The sequence below is a fragment of the Eptatretus burgeri genome, chromosome 3 (genome assembly GCF_056783735.1).
Source record: "Eptatretus burgeri isolate ZD-2024b chromosome 3, Ebu_testis_v1, whole genome shotgun sequence".
Taxonomy (NCBI): domain Eukaryota; kingdom Metazoa; phylum Chordata; class Myxini; order Myxiniformes; family Myxinidae; genus Eptatretus; species Eptatretus burgeri.
The window spans coordinates 83,576,011-83,597,416 of NC_140963.1; the positions used below are offsets into that span (position 1 = coordinate 83,576,011).

A 21,406-nucleotide genomic window follows, 5' to 3' on the forward strand; every position below is an offset into this window, starting at 1 on the left:
CAATGACCTATTGATCATCTTTAAACAGTGTATGTATTTGCATCACGAAATTGAACTGGTAAAAATAATAATTTATTGCGTTTTCTCTTTATCATATTAAAAATAACATTTTCTGGCCTTGATGATTACCTTGCCTGCTCTTACTTTGGCTAGGCTTCAAAAGTTGTCTACCCAATTGATCATGTGACAATTTGAATTTGAATTTGCATGCCTGCCTTGATTTTTCTTCACCATGTGCAGCCGTCTGGGGAAGATGAAGTCGATGCTTCAGATAAGGATGAGGGTGAACCACTGACTGAACCTGATGGGGCGAACGATGCGGTGACTGTGCGCACCCCGCTTGCCACTCTCAAGGGTCACCAGGGGGTTATCATCGCCGCCGACTGGCTGGTCGGTGGAAAGCAACTTGTAACGGCATCTTGGGATCGCACCGCCAATGTCTACGATGCCGAGACATCAGAACTGCTCCATCCACTCACCGGTAAGGCTTTATTCCCTTGTAACCTCCTGAAAATCTCATTCAACATTAATAGTGTTGGTTGATTAACTGACCTGTCTTTGTCTGTGAAGGCCTTGGGAAGGTTTAATGTAACGAAGAGTAGAAAAATATATTTTGTATGAGATGTTGGCATCGTTGTTTCAAGGAGCCATGAACATAATCTGAATAAGAATGAGTTTATATGACTGAATAAGAATTGATTCCTTGTATCACCGGAGTAAATCATGGTCTGTGTGTTATTTTAAGGATCAACCAAAAATGGAAGTTTAAAAATATTCATGAGGTCAAACATTCCAAAATATCATGTACGAGTATGATTCGACAGTCTATTTGAGATGTCTTGCTTTGCATTCTGTGTTGGACTTGTCCCCACTGTTGATCAGGAAATGCTTGAGGAAGCTTGTGGGGGTTTTTTTTTCTGCTCGTTTCCTGATACTTTGTCATTTGTTGAGAACTTGGTTTTGAGTGTGTGCTCAGACTTTTTAATGAAGGGGTCGAGGCTCGTGTAATAATCGGTGCAAAGGGTCAGCATACATAAATTGGGGCCAAAGGGGAAGCGAGACATGAATATGGAGATGCACCAAAGCATGAGGAGAGGAATTGATGGTGATGCGGGGAGGGACGGGATCTCTGCGGGGAAAGTAAAGTTCGAATGTCGAGTATGAGTGAGATGACACAGTGGTAGCCAGCAAACTTCAAATCCAGAGAAGAGGATGACAACATCAGACTTTGGAAAATTGTTCCACGCATGAGAGAAGAGGGGGGGGGGTGATTGGTGAAGAGTATTCAGCTTGGATTTGGGGAGGGTAAGAAGTTGATCATTTTTTGTAGAATGTATGTGACCTGGAAGAACAAGGTTTTGGCAGAGGGGTGGTGGCTTAGGAGTCGGCAATAGATGACAAAGCCACCAACTTTCCTGTGATAAGCAAGAAGTAAACTCAGAGACTCTACCTCCTATCATGAGGTTCCAGTGATGTAGAGGCCTTAACTTCAAACACCTTGGGAGATTGGTAGGGGAGGATAAGGGAGGGGGTGGAGGAGAATTGGCAAGATGGGAAGCATCAGCAGAAGTCCACAGCAGGAAATTATATTCCATGACACTGATAAAAGGCCTTGTATATTATTATCAGCCAACGTTGGACTTGGCCTTGCGGGACATTCTGAGATGGAAACCGGCTTTGAAGGTGTGATCATAACAAATACTGGTTATTGCTGATGGTGAGATCTAAGAGCTTCAGAGACTATACCTCTCCCAGAAACTGACCACAGATACGAATTGGGAGACTTCCAGCCAGTTGTGTGACTTTACTTCATTAACAGACGTGTTCTCGGTTGATGATTATTTGCTAATTCACTTGAGAGGCAGAAAAAGTTGCTTCAGTAATCTGCCTTGTGGAGTAATGACGAATTGTCCTGTTTATTGATGTCGACCAAGATCAGTATTGGTTTTATAATGTGACCTTGAGGGATGCTGGCTTCTCAAAGTGGAGCGCACGGGAGAGAATGCCATCCAAATCAACCTCCTCCTTGCAAGGGCATGCAGTAAATCTGATAGCCAGTCCAAGAGTAGACCTTGGATACCATTAGCTGAACTTCTAACGCATGGAAGGACGACCACTCGAACACTTTAATCATTTCATCCGCAGCATACATGGCAATCATGATTTCTGCAAATAGGCCGTGATGACAGCTTCGCAAAGATTCTGCACGTTTTAAAAAAAAGACGAAGGACTTTCTATTCTTTCTCTTTTTCTCATCTTCATTCGTCCTTATCCTCCTGTCAAAACATCAATGGATTTTATATATTTATGGAGTAATGACATATTTTCTGCCAGCAACAGATATATGTCCAATTGGTTTTCCTGCTTCAGGACAATCGAGTCCGTCATCACAATGACGTCTGTAAATCCTGCACGATTGTGTCTGTCATTTCGATGACCGTTCGTGAGTCCTTCATGATCTTCACTGTCATTTCAATTAGCGTCCTATTTAGTTCTTCCCTTTTCCGCATTTGCAAAAACATTTATCTTTATGAGTTGTATCCTTTGAATGGCTTGGTGATGGAATTATCAGGGACGATGTAGAAGCTTTACCCTCACGTTGTATACCGGGACGTCTGTTTTTGCAACTACCTTTACACTTTGTTTGATCATTTACCGTTGTCAACCAATTTGTAACAAACGGTTTTTTTTGCATTAATACAGTTGGACTGTTTGATGTTTCCATGTGAGTACTTGGCTCAGGATGCTGGGATCCCAGCTTCAAGTCCTATTTATACCGCATTGATTCGTCAATTATACAAGGAACCTGGACACGGGAGGAGGCTAGTTGGCTGAACATTCCTGTTCTTCGTCCATACGCTATCGATTCAATCTATCAATATCCTGGTCATCTATGATACTAACCCTAACTTTACCGCTCACCAAATTTCACTGAGAGGTTTGGGAGGATATTGAGAAGGCGTGAGGAGGAGAACAGTGGCGGCAGGCAAGGGCATGCTACCGGGGTACTTGTTTTTTGTTTTTTTTTAAAGGTAGAGGATTGTAGGGTGAATGAACAAACCTTGACGGCAAACTCTCTTTTTTGACAAGACCCTCTCGCAAACATCATAATCACAACACATCTGATCACCGACCCATGCCCAAGCTACCTACCATTCTGGCCAATATCCATGTACCCCTCAATCCAAAATGCTTCTCGGTAGGTACCTATATAATTCCAGTTTAAACTGATCTACTGTTTCTGCTGCCATGACCTTTCCATTGAGACCATGACATGCATTAACTACTCTGTTGAGTGAAAGCCCCTTGCTTTATTATTGTCCCAACTCTCTTCTTTACCCTCAGCTGTGGTCCCTATTTCTGTCACTGTCCATTCTGTTGAAATACTTCGGGATTTATTTTGTCTATCTTTATCATAAAACCGAAAAACACGGTGTTTGTTTGTCATCAACAGTGATGTGTACCGTATAGCACCACCTGGTGGTGGCAGAGGGTATTACAAGTCAGCTGTGGAAATGACTTGCAATTTTCCACTGTACATGAACAGTGGCCATTCGTCCAGTTTTCAGCTGGTCTGTTCCCTGTCCGGTACTGATACGGCACCAGACGCATCTTTATGCCCGGTAGGTTTTTATTTTAATACTCCCAGCCTCGAGGAACCACAATTTGATGTTATATTGTTTGTATCCATTGGTTTATACATGTCATTTATTTAATCTCGCAATTATATTGGTCATTCGTATGCCCGCAAAGATCCTATCGGACCTATCTTTGTGTGCGTCCTTGTGACGTCGGTTGCTTGCGCCACGATAAACATAGAACCATTGTCTTCATGAGTTAAAAATAAAAATCATTTGTGTGTGTGTGTGTGTGTGTGTGTGTGTGTGTGTGTGTGTGTGTGTGTGTGTGTGTGTGTGTGTGTGTGTGTGTGTGTGTGTGTGTGTGTGTGTGTGTGTGTGTGTGTGTGTGTGTGTGTGTGTGTGTGTGTGTGTGTGTGTGGTTGCAGGGGAATGTCCAGTATTCTTAAGTTCTGTCAGTGGCCGCTCTATGTACATGTGCCATAGTGTAAGTGCTTGACTGCCCCCGCCCTCCCAGGGGGAGGGCTATTGCTCTCCTATAGGGAGCGGTTGTTTCATACGAGTAGCATCCTGGGATTACCTGTCTCTTGCACGGAAGCACATCAGGTCCATCTATCAGGTTTTATTGTGGTACAGCAGACACTTTATTCAGCAAATATTTCACATAAAAAAATCCACCCGAAGGGTGAGTAAACTACTCGTACCCTTCATACTCTCAGACATCTATATGAGATTCAGTCGTAATCGACTCCTTTTTAATGTATGAGGTCCTGTCGACTTGAGCCACTTTATAATTTCGTAATTATAGTTTCCCTTCATAATCTTAGACATCTCTATAATTTATTCCCTACGAATTATCCCCTATAATTAACAAATTAAACCCTGTTTGCTCTACCTATAGCACTGTGCTGCCTGCTTACCTCCCGTATCTATTACCATCCCCAGATCCTTCTTCTGTGTGACACGCTTCAAAATTACCCCCTGCATCATGTAATCTCTCTTTTCATTATTATTCCCCATCCCCAACACCTTACATTTCTTTATGTTAAACTGAATCTGCCAATCTTTTTTCACAATCTGTGAAAGTATCTCGACTTTCCTGAATCTTATCACCTCCCCACCCCCCACCTCACACTCTGCTGTTGACCTTACTTCCAAGCTTTGTGTCATCTGCAAATTTAGAAAGCCGACTCATAACCCCACAATACATATCGCTGATGTAAATTACAATAATAACAGTCCAATAAATGACCCCTGGAGTACCCCACGACCTACATCCTCCCAGCAAGACATCCTCCCACTCACAACCAGTTTTTGCTTCCTTTCACGAAGCCAGTTTCCAATCCAGTTAATTACCTGACCAGCCGCTTTACAAGCCCTCACCTTGGCTAACAACCTCCTCTGTGGTACCTTATCAAATTCCTCCTTAAAGTCTACATATAGATATACTATGTCCACTGCCTTTCCCTCATCCACCCAATCAGAAACTGCTTCATAGAACTCCAATAGATTTGTTAAACATGACCTCCCCTTCGTACATCCACACCAACTACCTTTTAATTTGTTTCAATACATTGATGTCAATGCTTCCCTGTCTGATCCCTAATTAACAGCTCTAACAGCTTCCCCACAACCCAAGTAAAACTACAGGCCTGTAGTTCTCCGATTCCTCCCTGGATAATTAAAAAAAAATTTTTTTTAAGGATCTGGGATTGATTTCTAAATTCTCAAATCTTTGTGTGTTATTACTTGGCCGACTCGTCTTTCTCATCTTTTAATCCTGTCTTTTTCTCAAAAACTCACATTTTACTCCTTTAAAGGAATGCAAAGTCGGAGATTTACATTGAAGTCGGTGTCTCGAGTTGTGAAGTACAACTTTTCATCCTAATTAGTCCTTAAAAACTAAAACAACTGCGCCAGCTTGTTAAAAGTTTTACGTTATAAATCCTTTCAAACTGTCTTTCTCTCTCTGGCTGTAGTTTTTGATGTTATTTCGAAAAGATACATCTTAAATTTGCCAAATGAAATAGGGCCATCCAATTGCATATAAACATGTAATGTGTTTGAGCATTTGAATCGAAAGAGTTTTGAAGTTTGATGTGAATCCGATTGCTGCGCCGCTCTTTTCTAAACGACTCGTACCTCGGCATGAGATCCCGTGCTTAAATTGATGAGCGCTACACCGTCGATCCTTCGATGTGACGTCTGTGTCGTGAGTGCTCATTTTGAATCCAAATTGGCATTCTTGTCGGTCGGACTGTGTGCGTGTGTGCGTGCTTTCTGGTGCTGACGTGGCGCGTTTCCGTCAAATTGTTATTTTGGGTACCTTTCCGAGTTAATTGTACCCATTTAAAATCTTACTTTCTGCTCGTGTGCTGCTTTTGACGGATGTCTGCAATTCTTTTTTTTTCTCCCCCCCCCCCCAAATTTCACTGTAAACTAGTTGAACTTGTGTGAGACTATTTTTATGCAAACTTATGTTGATTCCTTGTAGCAGTGTACTATTATTATATTGTCATCGACTTTTTCATCATCATCATTATCACCTTCATCAACGAATCATACTCTTGATAGAACGTCTGGGCTGACGAAGCAGGTTCTGGGTAAGGGGTAATAGCTGTGTGGGTTTGGATGCGCTGTGTGGTTTTGTTTGTGCTGGATGGTTTAATAACATTGCCTTCCCAGTGGTAGTCAGGGCAGGTGATTTATTCAGGGTGCCTGCGATAACTCACTTACTCTCCGTGAAAGACGCTGCGGGATCTTTAACGTCCACCAACGACCAGTGCTGGCAGACGGGACGCCCTGTTTAACATCCGCTCGGTGGACGTCACAAATACTGACAGCTGAGCCGAGATTCGAAACCAGGCTGGACAGCTCAGACGCGACTACACACTTTGCTGTGCATGTTAACAAAGCGTTTCCAGGAGGTTTCAGTCTTGTTTTATGTTGCAGTCAAGATGATTATTTGCAGCTTTTTCGTTTCATCTATTGACAATGTTGTTTTCATCATCTCTTGCTATTTTAAAAGTGAATTCATTGCAATTTCGAACAGAACACGAGTGTGCCCACAATTGAAAATTCCCCCTTTCACAATCTCCTTTCCTTTGTTTTTCTCATAAACCGTGTGAACATGTACTCAAGCGTGCGTTTGAGTCGGTTATTGTATCTTTCACGAATTTTAACCCATCCCTCTCGATCCTCCATTTATCTTTCCCTCTCTGACACAAGACAACCTTCCCTGGGTCGTTTTTTTCTCCCCTGCTGGCGCTCGTGTATATTTCGACCATCCGCATTCGTCACTCTTGCAAGTCTTTCGCCGCCATTTGTATCGTAAGCACACGCATTTTGCACCGTCCTTCTGGAGCTATCTCACCCACATCGATCAACGAGGCCTTCCACAGAGGTCCAACATGTGTGGCTCTTCATCCAACAAGCTGGGTGAATGCCCCACGTGCGGTTCCTTCTTACCCCCCCCGCCCCCCAATCGACCAACTGCCCCAGTAGTTTGCATTAACCCCCTTCCTCCAACTTCTCTCCTTCTCCACATCTGCCCCGTTTGTCCTCGTGTCAATGAACGTTTGTTGCTAATGATCCGGATTGCTTTGAATACAAATTCCATTGCCTCTGAAAACTGCTCACAGGTGAATCTCCAGTACGTTTTCCTTGTTTTCAGCTTTTATATGAGCCTCGACCTTGAGAGTCTAATGGGGGAGGTGTTGTGTCAAGTCGAACACTTAGTTGAGAAATTATGTCTGTGGTGGTGCAAAGAACTGTGTCGGTGGTGTAAACTTGGAAAGAGAAAATATTCGTAGATAAATGACATGCTCTCGGTTTACGTCGAAGGAAAGCAATTGATCTTTTGGTATCTGTGAATGTGAAGTTGCTTTTCACGCACCAGTTAAGGCATGTTTCACCATGTTTTGTGTGTGTGTGTGTGCGTGCATGTGTGCGCGCACGCGCGAGCACACATCCTACACATCAAAACGGCTTTCAAAAACACCACACGGATGTTGACAAACGGCTTTGTGGTGCCTCTCACAAGTTATGACGTCGTATGTCTGAGCAGGTAATCTTGGGTTCCCAGACTAGTCCGTCAGCAAATGATGGAAAACGTCGTCCATGCCTGGCTTTTTAACGGTCCACAGTTAAGTGCACGTCACAGAGAAACTTTATTTTTCACTTGGATTGCATTGAACACAAGATGTTACCATAGTGGATAAATTAATCCTCAACAATGTGGTATTGTCACCACTCCAGGATTTGATTCCGACCATCTTCTTCGATCATGAGCGATTTGTCCACCACAAAGTAATTCCTATCTATTAACCAAACAGTGGATCATGTGTTTGACATTGACGTTTCAGAACTATTGCACGATGCAATCTGTCAGCATGACCCAGACAGATGGGTTGGGGTTGTGAGGGTAGGGGGAGGAGGTCTGAACAGTGGGCCAGCCCTACAACATTCCAATGCACTGGTGCACACCGTGATGTCTGCCTGCCAGCTTGTGATATTTGTGATATTTGTGTTTAAACCACCCATCTTATTCACCTGCAGACCTCATATGTGTGACAGGACTTTAAAATATATCAATAAAACATTCCAAAGAGAAGTAATTTTGATAATTGGATGAGGGAGTGGATTCTGAAAAAAACTTCATCACATGGTAAATCTTATCATGTTTTCATGTGCTTGTTTGTTTGTGTGTTTGTACATAATTCTTTCACCGCTGAACCATAGTACTTGGATGCCCCAAATTTGGGGTTTGGGGACTTCAAAATCTGGGCAAGGTTAAAAGCTACCACACGTAGGTTTTGAAGGCCGTTTTGAGTCCACCAACGGCCGCAATAAAGTCTACACTGGGATGTGGGATCAGGCAGTGCTTCTGCAGGCAAAAGGTAACCATCTTAAGGCCAATAACACCATGGCTTTTCAATGTCAAACACGTCCCGAAACCCCCGCCATGAAAATCTCACCACAATGAGGGCAATAACTCCATATGTATTTAATGCACAACAGTGTGGGAAATCCTACGTAGGTTTTTTTTTTCACATGCAGCGTTGGGTACCCAGACTAGTGTTACATAAACGTTATGTCATAACATAGATTCAGAATCATTTTGGTCATACTTTGTAAGCTCTACACCTCTGAAGAGCCGTATTAACACAAGTTGGTACATTGTTCACCAAAATGGATGTCACTGGATTTACCAAATTTGGATATTTCCAGGCAAGAGTGTGTAGGTCATGTGTTGGTTGCAATCAGGACTACCAAAGTGGATGACTCTGAACAATTGATAACCTTAAAAAAAAAAAAATTAAAAATCTACAAATACATGGAATGTCATCAATTATCTTTCTGACTCTCTGGAAAATCCTCTTTATCTCTTTGTTGATGACTCCACCCTCGACCATACCATCTGCCATCCCTCAGCTCGGCAAGCAGCAGCCTCTTCGCTCTGCAGATCTGGATAAAATCACAAGCTGGTCCAATACGTGGAATATGTCTTTCAAGCCTGAAAAATCTCACACTCTCACGAGGTCTCTCTGAAAGGACTATCTGGAAAGTACCTCCCCTCCCCCTCCCCCACCTTCCCTACACCATATACTTTATGAACAATCCTCTGGAAGAGGTCTTTCATTCAAGCTTCTGGGTCTCACTATGTGCCATGATCTTTCATGGGAAAGCCACATTTCCAAGCTGGCCTCCAAAGCCAGTTGCCGACTGGGAATCCTCCATCGTGCAAAGTCCTTCCTTGGCATACTTGAGCGCCTGAACACAGACAAAGCTTTTGTCTGCAGCCTGATGGAGTACTGCTCTCCCCTCTGGGCCATTGCTCCCGCCTCTCACCTTTCTCAACTTCACGCTGTGGAAATAAAGGCATTTAGGATCATTGATATCTCCCACGATGAGGCTGAGTCTTTGGGTCTCTCGCTCTCTCACCACAGGCAGATCAGTTGTCTTTCTGTCTTCTACCATCTCCTCTCTGGCCTCGCCCCCCCTGCTTTGTCTGCAATATGTCCCTCCCCCCCCCCCCACATATTTCCTCAGGGCATTCAAGGTCTGCCAGCAACCCCCTTCTGATAAAACGAGCAAAATCAAGAATCACTGCTCACCTTCACTCTTTAATTCCTCCTTTTTTCCCCGCCTTTGGAACAAGCTCCCACACTCTCTTCAATCCCAGTCTTCCCTCCAGGTCTCTGAAACAGCTGTTCACCACCATCTCTTATCTTCTCCCATCCAAAACACCATCTTTTCTACCCCCGTTACCCACCTCCTTCAAATTCTCTGCTTTCCTTCTTGAAAGACCCTGCCGTGTCAGGACCTGAAAGTCCCTGTAGTGTCCATGTTGTTTACCCTGTGTACCCTGCCCCATCCCTCTCCTTTCCACAGAATGATCTCCTCTTGTCCCTGTTCCCCACAGTTTTTTTTTTTTCCTTCTCCTGCTCCTCTTGTCTCCTGCTCCCCTTGTTGTACATTCTGTGTGTTGGCTCTCATACGAGCCTCAACATTGTTTTAAAAATGAAAAATATATTTACACACACACACACACACACACACACACACACACACACACACACACACACACACACACACACACACACACACACACACACACACACACACACACACACACACACACACACACAACACCTCCCATGCTCTTCCCGCTGAAGAAGCTGCATGAAGCAACAAGAAGGCCTCCGCAAGGTAAGTGCTTTACTGTTTCAATCCCTTCCCAGAGTTCCTCCACAACTATTAAGACATTCACAAATAATACACACATGGCAATCACAATGCTACACACCCGCATCAGCTGCCAGACCGGTTTCATCGCTTTTTAGCTAATCATAAGCGACAGCACAGACAGCGTTGCAGAGCAATGACGCTCACAAGCATGTACCACATGAAAATGTCAAAAGCAGTCGATATATAAACAAGAAGATGAGGTCGTGCAGAGCACGACACTTGCAAAATCCATGAAACTAATTTGACCTCAAAAATAATTGGTGGTTGAATTAATGACCTGAAATATAAATCCTCTAAAATTTTCAAGTCAATCCGATGAAAATTAACAATTTTAGAAATCTGGTCTATGTTGATCTTTTGGCCTATGTTGACCTCAAAAATAGTTGTTGATTGAATTCAGGAACTTGAAATGCAAAATCCTCTTCAAATTAGTAGTTAATTGGATGAAAATTGAGGATTCTAGGAAATTAGCTGATGTTGACCTAAAAAGAATGACCACGATATCACATGGTCATGTAACATGTGGTTAAGTTTCAATTTCCTCCGCTGAACAGTTTTCGATGTACGTGCTTAACAAAATGCAGACACGTAATGTACGACGTATAACATATGTACGCATGCTACCGATTACTTAACCCTGCTTTTCTCTTTGGTAATGAGTTCGTACAATTTTAGACGACTAATTTGATGCACAAATAAATCTATTGACTAATGCATATCCATAAATGATAGATAGTGCTGCACTCCGGTGGAAGACGAGCAGAATTGCATGATGTTTCTGAGTTATTTGTGGATAATGCGTGGATTGTTGAATATGAACAAAATGAGCAAAAAAGCAAAAATTATGGCACTTTGGTGGAATTTGTTTCAAAAGCCATTAATTAGACATATTGTCCGATGTATATTCCAAGTTTCAGCTAGTTTCAATGTATAGCCTTTGAGATATGAGCGCCAACACATTTCGGGCGGAAGGACAGACTGACAGACACCAATATGAATTTCGAGGGATTTTGTTAAAAACTCAAGAATGTGGAAATGGACGTTTCTGGAATTTGGAACATTTACTTCGACTTACAAAGGATTTACTTCTGAAATATTCAGCCAATTTTGTCCAGTTGAAGCCGAGAAACGAATTGAGTGTCCCTGTGTTAAAGTTGTATACAGATAAAACAGTCCCATATAAATGGAGGGCCGCTTTGTGCCTCCCTGGATATATCTGTGCAATCTGTCCCGTCCTGTGTTGTCACTGTACTACTCCCTCAAACTTTTGTGAAATCGTACCAAACTTCCAGGCTGGCCCTACCTCCTCCCACATGTATGTTCTAAGGGTATTTTTGGTGATAAAAATGTAATATCATGAATATTACAAATTAATTTGCAAAATAAATGTTTTATTTCTGACTAGCGGGGTTACCTGGCATTGCCCAGGTTGGGGGGGGGGACACTGAGAAGTGGGAGAAGCAGGAGAGCCAGCAGGGCTGAGAATGGGCAGGCAGATTGGGGGCAGGAGAACAGACGGGGTGGGGGTGGGGGGAACTGTGTAGGGAGCAGGAGAGCCAGAACATCAGTGGGTAAAGGGGTCTTAAGGGAACACCAAGTGGGTAAAGGAGCCTTATGGGTCTCCAAGGATCCTAAGTGTCGGAGGTCTTAAGGGTCTTTCAGGCCATTTGGGTGTAAGGGGTCTTTGAGGTCTAACAGTCTTTGAAGTCTTAAGGGTCTTTGGGATCTTAAGGGTCTTCCAGCTCTGAGGGTCTTAGGGGGTCTTAAGGGTCATCAAATGATTTTGGGTTCTTAAAGGGTCGTCAAGAATCTTCGGGATCTTAACCGTCTTTGAGGTCCAAAGGGTGTTTGGGGTATTCAGGGTTTTAAAGTGTCTTAATTGTGTTTGGGGAATTCCATGGTATTTTGGGTCTTTAGGGGTCTCATCTCTCAAGCATGTAAAAAAAAAAAACGTCTTATGGTTTTTATCCCCCGCCGCGTGGCAGAAGGGGGATATTGTTGTCACCCAGGTCGTCCGGCTGTCCGTCCGTCCGTCCGTGCGTCAACATTTATAGCTGCGAGTGCGATAACTCATAAACTGTTCGCCATATCGATTTGAAATTTTAGTCACACATGTACCACATGAAAAGGAAGAACCCTATTGATTTTGGGCCTGGCCGGATCCAAGATGGCCGACTGGGGCGGCCATCTTGAAAAAAATGTTTTTTGTAATAAATGAAAAACCGCTGATCTGATTTCAATTATTTTTGGTTACTACGTTCCTCACCCCTGGGGAACTTTTTCGAGATGATGCCCAAATGGTGTCTTGTTTCCAATTCACCTCCCTCATTATCTGGAATATGTATAACCTTTTTCATTCAATGGCGGGGGATTCCCCATCTCTGATGGTATATTTCATGGTTTTTAGAGGATGAGTTTGTGGATGTAAATACAACTCGGACAACCCCCATGTCGGACTTGGTCTGTGTGCCAAATTTGGTGGTTGTCGGCCCAGCGGTCTTTGCAAAAAACGCGAACAGACAGACACAGACACAGACAGACATCCGATGAATCTTATTTATTCGACAGCGAGTTGATTTGATGCTGGTTTGAGTTATATAAGGGTCGTAAGGGTCTTTGGAGTATTTAGGGTATTCAAAAGTCTTTAGTGTTTTTGGGGTCTTAATGGTCTTTGGGGTCTTAAATGGTCTTGAGGGTCTTCGAGGTGTTCTGGCTCTAAAGGGGATTGAGGGTGTTTGGGGTCTAAAGTGTCTTTGGGGTATTGAGGGTCTTCAAAAGACTTAAGGGTCTTAAAGGGTGTTTGGGGTCTAAAGTGTATTTGGGGTATTGAGGGTCTCCAAAAGACTTGAGGGTCTTAAAGGGTCTTCCAGTATCTCTGCTTTCTTCTTTTTTTTTTCTTCTTCTTCTTCTTCCAGCTTTTCTATCTCGGCACTTTCTTCCAAAAGACTTAAGGGTCTTAAAGGGTCTCAAGGATCTTAAAGGTCTTAAAGTGTTTTGGGGATCTTTATGATCCTAATGGTCTTTGGAGTATTCAGGGTTTTAAGGGTCTTGATGGTGTTTGGGGAATTCAATGGTCTTGAAGGTCTTATGTGTCTTTGGGTCCTTTGGGATCTTAAGGAGTGTTATCTCACAAACATGTAAAAAGGCTTCTCTCAAGCATGTAATCTAATCTCTGAAGCATGCAAAAAGCATTTATGGGGGGGAGGGGGATCTTCGGGGGTCTTTAAAGATTGAGGTTGTGGATGAAAATACCCTGAGGACAATACTCGGGTCGGACTTGGATGGATCGACTATCAGCACATTTGTAGAAAATCGAAAATTATTCGCCCGTTGAGTTAAATCGTACTGTGACGTAACCCGTTATTCCAATACAAATATGGCGGTCGACTTCCGAGTGTGGCATCACGGCAAAGCAAAGTGTGAAGAACAATAAGAATAAGAATATTTCGACTTTTAAACACAAAATTGCCGACTTTATAAATTGGAAAAAAGACACAAGGGATAGATTAGCATCGAGGTGGTCTGAGCGTTTGGGTTTCCCTTTAAGCTATGTCTGAGGATGTGAAAAATGACATCAAATGTCCAGTCACAGTCAATATGATGAATCTTTCTGTAGGGTTGGGTAAATATGATTGAAATTTTGTGCATAGCATTTTCTATGGCCGTTTTCCATGCTGAATCCGAATCCAGTCGAATTTTTTTATTTTTATTTTTGCCTCCGATGACCTTTGACCCCCAGAACCTTAATTTATTCAAAATGGTGACCAAAAATTAACCTTTTCATGTTTTCCTTCTCTAATGTGACTAATAAGGCTTTTAATATATAATTTCATATGTTTTTCAGGTCAAGGAATCAGATAATCACATTTTCAAATTGATTGGATGTTGCATAGGACTGAAATCAAGTAATTTAGGAAAAAGGAAGACTTGAAGAAAAAGAAAAATACTAGGCCATTGAATACGAAACAAACTTGCAAAAAGGACCTTTGACCCCAGACAGTCTATATTTACTGAGTACACTATCGGAGAAACAACTTCTAGCGGACGTGACATATTTACGCTTAACTATAGCATCAGACATACGCCAACAAAGGCGTGTGAAGGACGGAGCAGGGAAATTCCGCACTCAAAAATTCAGTTTGACCGAGCTACACAACTCTGTAAAGAATGCTATCAAACCCGATGAATCCGTGCAGGATAACATTAATGAACTTTTGTTGGTGGCACTGGTGTGATCTCGGTCTTATGTTGATCTGATAATGACAAAAACAGTTCAATTTTAGCAAAATATTGTGTGGTTTTCAAAAATTGTGTTTTAAAAATCATCAAATCGTTGCATAAGTGTCATTTTCGTATTTCCTGATCGGAAAAACCTATAAATTGATATATTACAAGCCTTATTTTCTCTCAGTTGGTCAGAAATTCATTAAAATATCTTTTTTTTTGTCGCCATTTTGAAAAAATTAAAGTTCCGGGGGTCAAAAGTCATCGGAAGTGAAAAAAATTCCAACGTTTTCAGATTCAGCATCGAGAATGGCCATAGAAAATGCTATGCGAAGACACTTAACCGAAAAAAACTTCACTATTTACCCAACCCTACTTTCTGTCAAATCTGTTGGACGGATGGAAGCTGTGAGGGAGACAGAAAGCGCGAGCATTGTAAAGTTCCATTTCTCAAAGCAAATTGATCCTTTACAGAGTTATCCATCGTTATTTTAAACCATACATCTTCAGGGGACAAGCATGGCGTGGCGATTGTGAATAAGAACGCGCTGTACACCACTGACTGTTGCAGATAGCTTTGGCTTACCGCAACACGAAAAGGGTGAACATATTATTGTGGTGTCGTGCATTGGACTGGATGCTAGAGGGTGCAATGAGGAAGGAGTTTGGGGGTGAGAGGTCAGGAGGTGTGCAGTGCAAAGCTTGTTACGTTGAATAAAACCGTTGGAGAATATTGAATTCCCCGCACCAATAAGGTCGATAGGTCAGGTTCTCCAACGAAGGTTTTTATTCAAGCCATGACACACCGCCATACCAGCAGGGATAACGCCCCCACGCGCATGCCCGGAGCCATACATGGTAAAACCACAACAACAACATCAATGGCGTAATTGCCTCTCGTGTCTTCCTACTGGTTACTGAAAGAACATGAACATGCACTACAAATGAAACTCGTAAGTCTCAACTACGAATGGAAAAATCACGAGCACAGTATAACGATTATGCAAGGAACTGTATGTAGAGATAGTTACTACATATTTGCAATGTGGGCTGTTAGAGTGACACAAAATTGTGAGCACGAAAGTTGTCTTGGTCTTCCATTCATCTCCATGAGCCACTCATCACTGCACTGCCACGCAGGAGGGCGGCGTAAGCGGAAAGACCTCCACGTTGAAGGTGGAGAGTGAGACTTCTGCAAACTGACCGGGTCAGCAGATGAAATGCCATTGTGTGTGTGTGTGTGTGTGTGTGTGTGTGTGTGTGTGTGTGTGTGTGTGTGTGTGTGTGTGTGTGTGTGTGTGTGTGTGTGTGTGTGTGTCTGTCTGGTGGCATGACAATAGCCTCTGGTAGTGTGGGCAGCATAATCGATTCCGATAGGGCATGACCCGTTGTATCTCGTGAGACTTCTTGTTGTGAAATGGTCCCTTGGCTTGGCACAATGGAGCCAGGTGTGACCTGTGAAAGGTGGTGGGGCAAGGTCGGCTCAGAATCGGACTCGGACCCTGAAGTTGATTCTTGGCCTCTAACCGGGCCATACTGGGCTTGTGCAGGTGCAACAAGATAGCAGTCGCATACTCGAACGTCGTAGGTTTTGCTGCGAAGCTGTGAACTGGTAAACTTTCTGAGTTGGCACCATCCATCGCCACGAGAAATCTGTGTCACCATATACTTGTCACGAGCTTTGCATTTGTCTCTGTCACTCTTGAGGAAAACGAGGTCACCAATGCAGACACGGGGAATGGCAGTTGTGGTGGAATGGCCGTGAGATTTTACCCGAGTGCTTGGGGCATGATTTTCCTGCCTGCTCATATTCTGATTGAAAATTAGCTGTCTGACTGACATCGGTAACTGCTCGCCGGTGAGTTGGTCTCGTTGTGTCCAGACCTCTCTAGCGGAGAGGCCCACTCTGCGTATACACTGATTCATGTTGCCTGTTGCCAATGCTAAGGTAACTTCAGATATCGGGCCACCCTCTGAGGACACACGTAAGCATTCTAAGCTGAGCTCTTCAATAGCTTGTTCGGCCACCGGATTTTCGTTACAGTTTTTGGTTTGGCCAACCTGTAAGTGGATGCCATGTCTTATCTTCTGCCAGATGTTTGCAACCGAAGTCGATGACTTGACGATGGAGTTGCGTGAGATGACTGGGCAGAAATTGGCTATCTGCCCGAGCATGAGGTCGAGGTGTGCATTCTTCTGAGCAGCTGTACGGCACTGTGCCTCAGGAACCTCTGCCGGGTCGTTGGCAAAACCCTTGTCTGGGTTTGTAGCTGTCCTCTTCAACCAGGTGATGTCCCCAAGGAAGGGGGAAAAGCTCGCGTCGAGCAATAAAATATATATGAGGTTGTGTCATCAGCTCTCGAAGGAAGTAATGGTTTCGTTTTTCGATAATTGCCATTGCTTAGGAGCCCGATGATGGAGAGCTGCCATGGCTTTGATCAAGCTACCAATACACAAAGCTGAGACACGCTATTCTGGTTGTTGTAGGCCACAACCACACCTATACGGGTCACTAGGTCAGTGTACAAGTCGTCTCGTTGTTCTAAGGCCTAGTCAAATCCGCAACCGTGCTGGATGGTCGGGTTGTTCACAATGACGAATGTAAAACCTATTCTGATGTGGAGAGTAACCAGATTTGGTTTAAATATTACTTGTGTGTAAGAGCTTGTAGAGGAATGGAACAAACCGCTGCCACCACGCCAATAGTGTCGAGAGATCAGGTTCTCCAACGAAGGTTTTTATTCAAGCCATGACACGCCGCCATACCAGGCGGGATAATGTACATGGTAAAAACCACAACAACAACAACATTAATGGCGCCGTTCTTGGGGTATTTTCGACGCAACAAACTGGCGACGAATATGGGATTGAATTTGAATCCACCGACACCCTTTCTGCAAAACCCAGGTGATCCTTCAATGCCTTTTACGGCTTGGACTCGTGTCTTTGAAAAGTACCGTACGTGCTGGCGATACAGGATAATGCACTCACTGATGCCCCCAAAATGTGTGCTTTTGATACATTGCTTTGGCACAGAAGGTCAGAGACTCTTCTATACAATAACAGTAGCTGATAATAGCTACGAGACTGCACTTACGGCCTTGAGGATTTTTTTTTTGTCCCAAGAGTTAATGTCGTGGCAGAACAATATCAATTTCTTCAACATGGTCAGAAAAATGGCGAGTCTATAGAACAACGTATTGCTTCATTAAGGGAGATGATCATCACGTGCGAGTTTGGAGAGCTGGCAGACAAAATGATCCGGGAACAGCTCGTCGAGAAAACAAACTCACCTCGCATTAGAGAACGTTTACTGCTAGGAATGGAACTGATGTTACAGAAAGCTACAACCATGGCTAGACAGATTGAGTTGGCAATGGCGGAGGCTCAGTTCATAGGCCAAGGCACTGCTCGCGACATACAGGCCATACACCCTGTTCAGATACAGGATTCGTAGAGCACCAAGAGACCCTCTCGGCTCGCTGTGAGAGGGACTTCAGATGAGTGACCTCAACCGGGTCAAAGGAAAACGTGTTATAGAAGTGGATCTGTAAACCACACAGCCAACTACTGTTGATGCTCAGCAAAGGATGCCCAGTGCAACAGCTGCAAAAAGAGAGGACACTTTGCTAAAGTATGCCGGGGCTCCAAACAGGTTCACGAAGTGACTGTCCCTGACGTGAATGTGTTGAGCGTAGACAATAGAGCTCGAGATGTTGATAAGGTAGCGTGCACTGCACAAGTTACTGCTGCTGGGGGAGAGCCGATGGATATTGGATTGATGTTAGATACAGTCTCGGCAGTGTCAATACTTCCCGAATACGTCTACCTGCAATGTTTCAATAATGTGTCACTGACTGAGCCAAAACTACACCTGGTTAGCTACCTGAGAAATCCGATACCTGTGCGTGGTTGGTTGTCTGGATGCCAATGTGACTTTCGAGAATTACTGTGCGCCCGCTGAATTTTATATGGTGCGGAGCGGCACTGCCATTCTGGGCAGAGACCTGGTTGCTGCACTTGACATGCAACTACTGAATGGTTGCATCACTTCTACCACCCAAAGCACTGCAAATCAAATCTCAGTCGCAAATGTTACAGGTGACAGCATGGGGGGGGGGCACCCTGGGCTGTGCAAAGGGATTTATTCATCTCGTTAAAATGCGACCCAATGTGACTCCAGTCCAGCAAAAGCTGCGCCGTTTACCTTTGTCTGTGAGAGATGCTGTTTCACAGGGACTGAAAAAGCTCGTTAAACTGGATGTAATTGAGCCAATCGAATCATCAGAGTGGGTTTCACTAATCATTGTGACGATGAAGAAAAATGGAGGGATTTGTCTGTGCGTGGATTTAAGAGAACCAAACAAAGCAGTGGTGATTGATGTGTATCCTCTCCCGCATATGGAGGATGTGTTTGCGGAGTTGCGAGGCGGCACACTTTTCTCCACATTGGAGCTGAAAAGTGCGGACCACCAGGTTGTACTGCATGAGAACAGTAGGGACCTTACTGCCTTCATCACACATGAGGGACTGTTTCACGACAAACGAATCCCTTACGGGCTTGCTTCAGCACCAAGCTGTTTTCAGAGGATGTCTGCCATTTAAAAAAAAAACCAACACTGAGCTTGGTGTTTCCTTGACGATGTAATCGTTTTTGGAGGGACTCCCGAAGCACATTACAAACACCTCAGAGTGCTGCTACAGTGCATCAATGCAGCTGGACTGAAACCGAACCTTTCAAATTTTTAGGACATGTAGTGTCACACACAGGACTGAAACCTGACCCTGCCAATGTTGTTGCGGTGTCAGAAGCACCCCCACCCAAAGACGTGCAGAGCTTGCGCTCTTTTCTCGGGCTCACGTCATGATATGCGAAGTTCATCCCTAACTATGCATCGGCCGTTGAACCCCTGAGAGAATTACTGCAGGGGACCATCCACCTTCTCCTGGTCAGTGACAGCACAGCAAAGTTTCAGTTCGGTTGAAGAACTGATTGTCAGTAATCCAGCTCTCACTCTCTTTGATCCAGAGCTCCCCACCATAGTGACAACCGACGCCTCCGATTATGGCCTTGGAACAGTCCTGACGCAAATTCATGCTGACATAATGGAGAAAACCATCGCATTTGCATCCCGAACGCTGACTGAATTGGGAAGAAAATATTCCACGGGGGAAAAGGAAGCACTTGGATGCGTGTGGGCGACAGGGAAGTGGAGGACTTATCTCTGGGGTAGACATTTCACTTTACGCACTGACCACAGCCTCTCACTACACTGCTTTCCACGAAAGGATTGGGAAGAGGTGGAATGCGTATGGCCAGATGGTCCGCACGGCTTCTGTCATTTAATTATGACATTCAGTGCAAGCCTGGCTCTGAAAACGTGACAGCTGATTGCTTGTCTCGCCTTCCACTACCTACTTCAGAGCCTAGTCTGGAGGATGATGATGAGGTTGTCACGCTCACGTCGACCCTCACTGCGGTGACAGCTGAATAATTCAAAACTGCCTGTATTTCCTGCCCCATTCAAACAAAATTGCATGAATTGCTTACAAAGCGCTGGCCGTAAATGTCAAAAGGCCTGGATCCTGATCTCCTTCCTTACTTCAGATTGCAAACTGAACTGTCACTATACAGTTTGTCACCACCTTCTTGTCCCGGAGGCGATGCAGCCGCATTTCTTCAAATTAGCGCATGATACGCACTAGGGCATAGTGAGGACAAAACAGTGGTTAAGAGATCTGTATTGGTGGTCGGGAATGGACGTGCACGTCGAGTCCGCAATCAAGGCTTGCATTACTTGCCAGCAGCACGACAAGACAGCCGTGGCACACGCATCCCCACGACAGCCGGTTCCTTATCCCGATGTCGCTTGGGAGAAATTGGCAATCGACATAGTGGGGCCCTTCGATTCTGTGCCACTGGATTGTCATTTCGCTATCACTCTCATTGATTACTTTAGCAAATGGCCAGAAATTGCCTTCACCTCCCAGGTCACTTCCACTACAGTGATCAAGTTCCTGTCAACTGTTTTTAGCAGAGAAGGTAACCCAAAAGAGTTGATATCTGACAATGGTTCACAATTCACATCTCACGAATTTGAAACCTTTCTGAAAGACAGAGACATTATCCACAGGAAGTCAGCAGTGTACAATCCGCAAGTGAATGGGGGAAATTGAGCGATTCAACAGAAGCTAAAAGGAAAGCTTGCTCACTGTTAACACTGAGGGGAAAGACTGGAAACCATTTACAACGGACTTTCTTCAAACATACCAGGCAACTCGACATGCCACAACACAGCAATCACCTGCTGAACTGCTTCATGGGAGAGAGATGCATACCAGGCTACATGTATCGGGTTTGCAGATGCTAAAGCGCAACACACCGTCACACAAAGACACGGCGCTCCGAGTAGAAGAGAAGCAGAACAAGCAAAAGGTGTACACCGACAAACGCCGTGGAGCAAAGAACGTGAACTTTGAATGTGGTTCCTTCGTCCGAGTGAGGAAACCTGGCATCCTCCGAAAAGGACAATCCAAATTTTCAGCGCCTCTCCAAGTTACGGAGCAAAGAGGATCTCACACGTACAAATTTTCTGATGGACCGATCTGGTACGCGTCTCATTTAGCATCTGCATGTCAAAGGAATGCAAGAGATGATGCCGAGCTACCACTCCGTCCTGACATCACCGCACCACCAACGCATGACACATCAGAATCTGTGCCGGTCGGCCGGGATGCCAGAATTCGCAGGCCTCCAGTCTGGACTCAGGATTATGTGATGAAGTAATGTGAAGTCCTTGGAGAGTAAGAAAAGGAAGCCAATTTAAACTGCTGCCATGTTTATTACGACTTGT

General features: G+C 44.2%; 1 protein-coding gene across 5 annotated transcripts in view; it reads left to right on the forward strand.

Annotated features, from left to right (window-relative positions):
• Window positions 1-21,406, forward strand: part of WDR37 (WD repeat domain 37) — a 201,670-nt gene that overhangs the window by 148,002 nt on the left and 32,262 nt on the right. For all 5 annotated transcript variants that reach the window (XM_085874265.1, XM_085874264.1, XM_085874266.1 and 2 more), the window contains one exon: window positions 241-481. In XM_085874265.1, coding sequence (XP_085730391.1) covers window positions 241-481 — 241 coding nt within the window. The remainder of the gene's footprint in view (window positions 1-240; window positions 482-21,406) is intronic.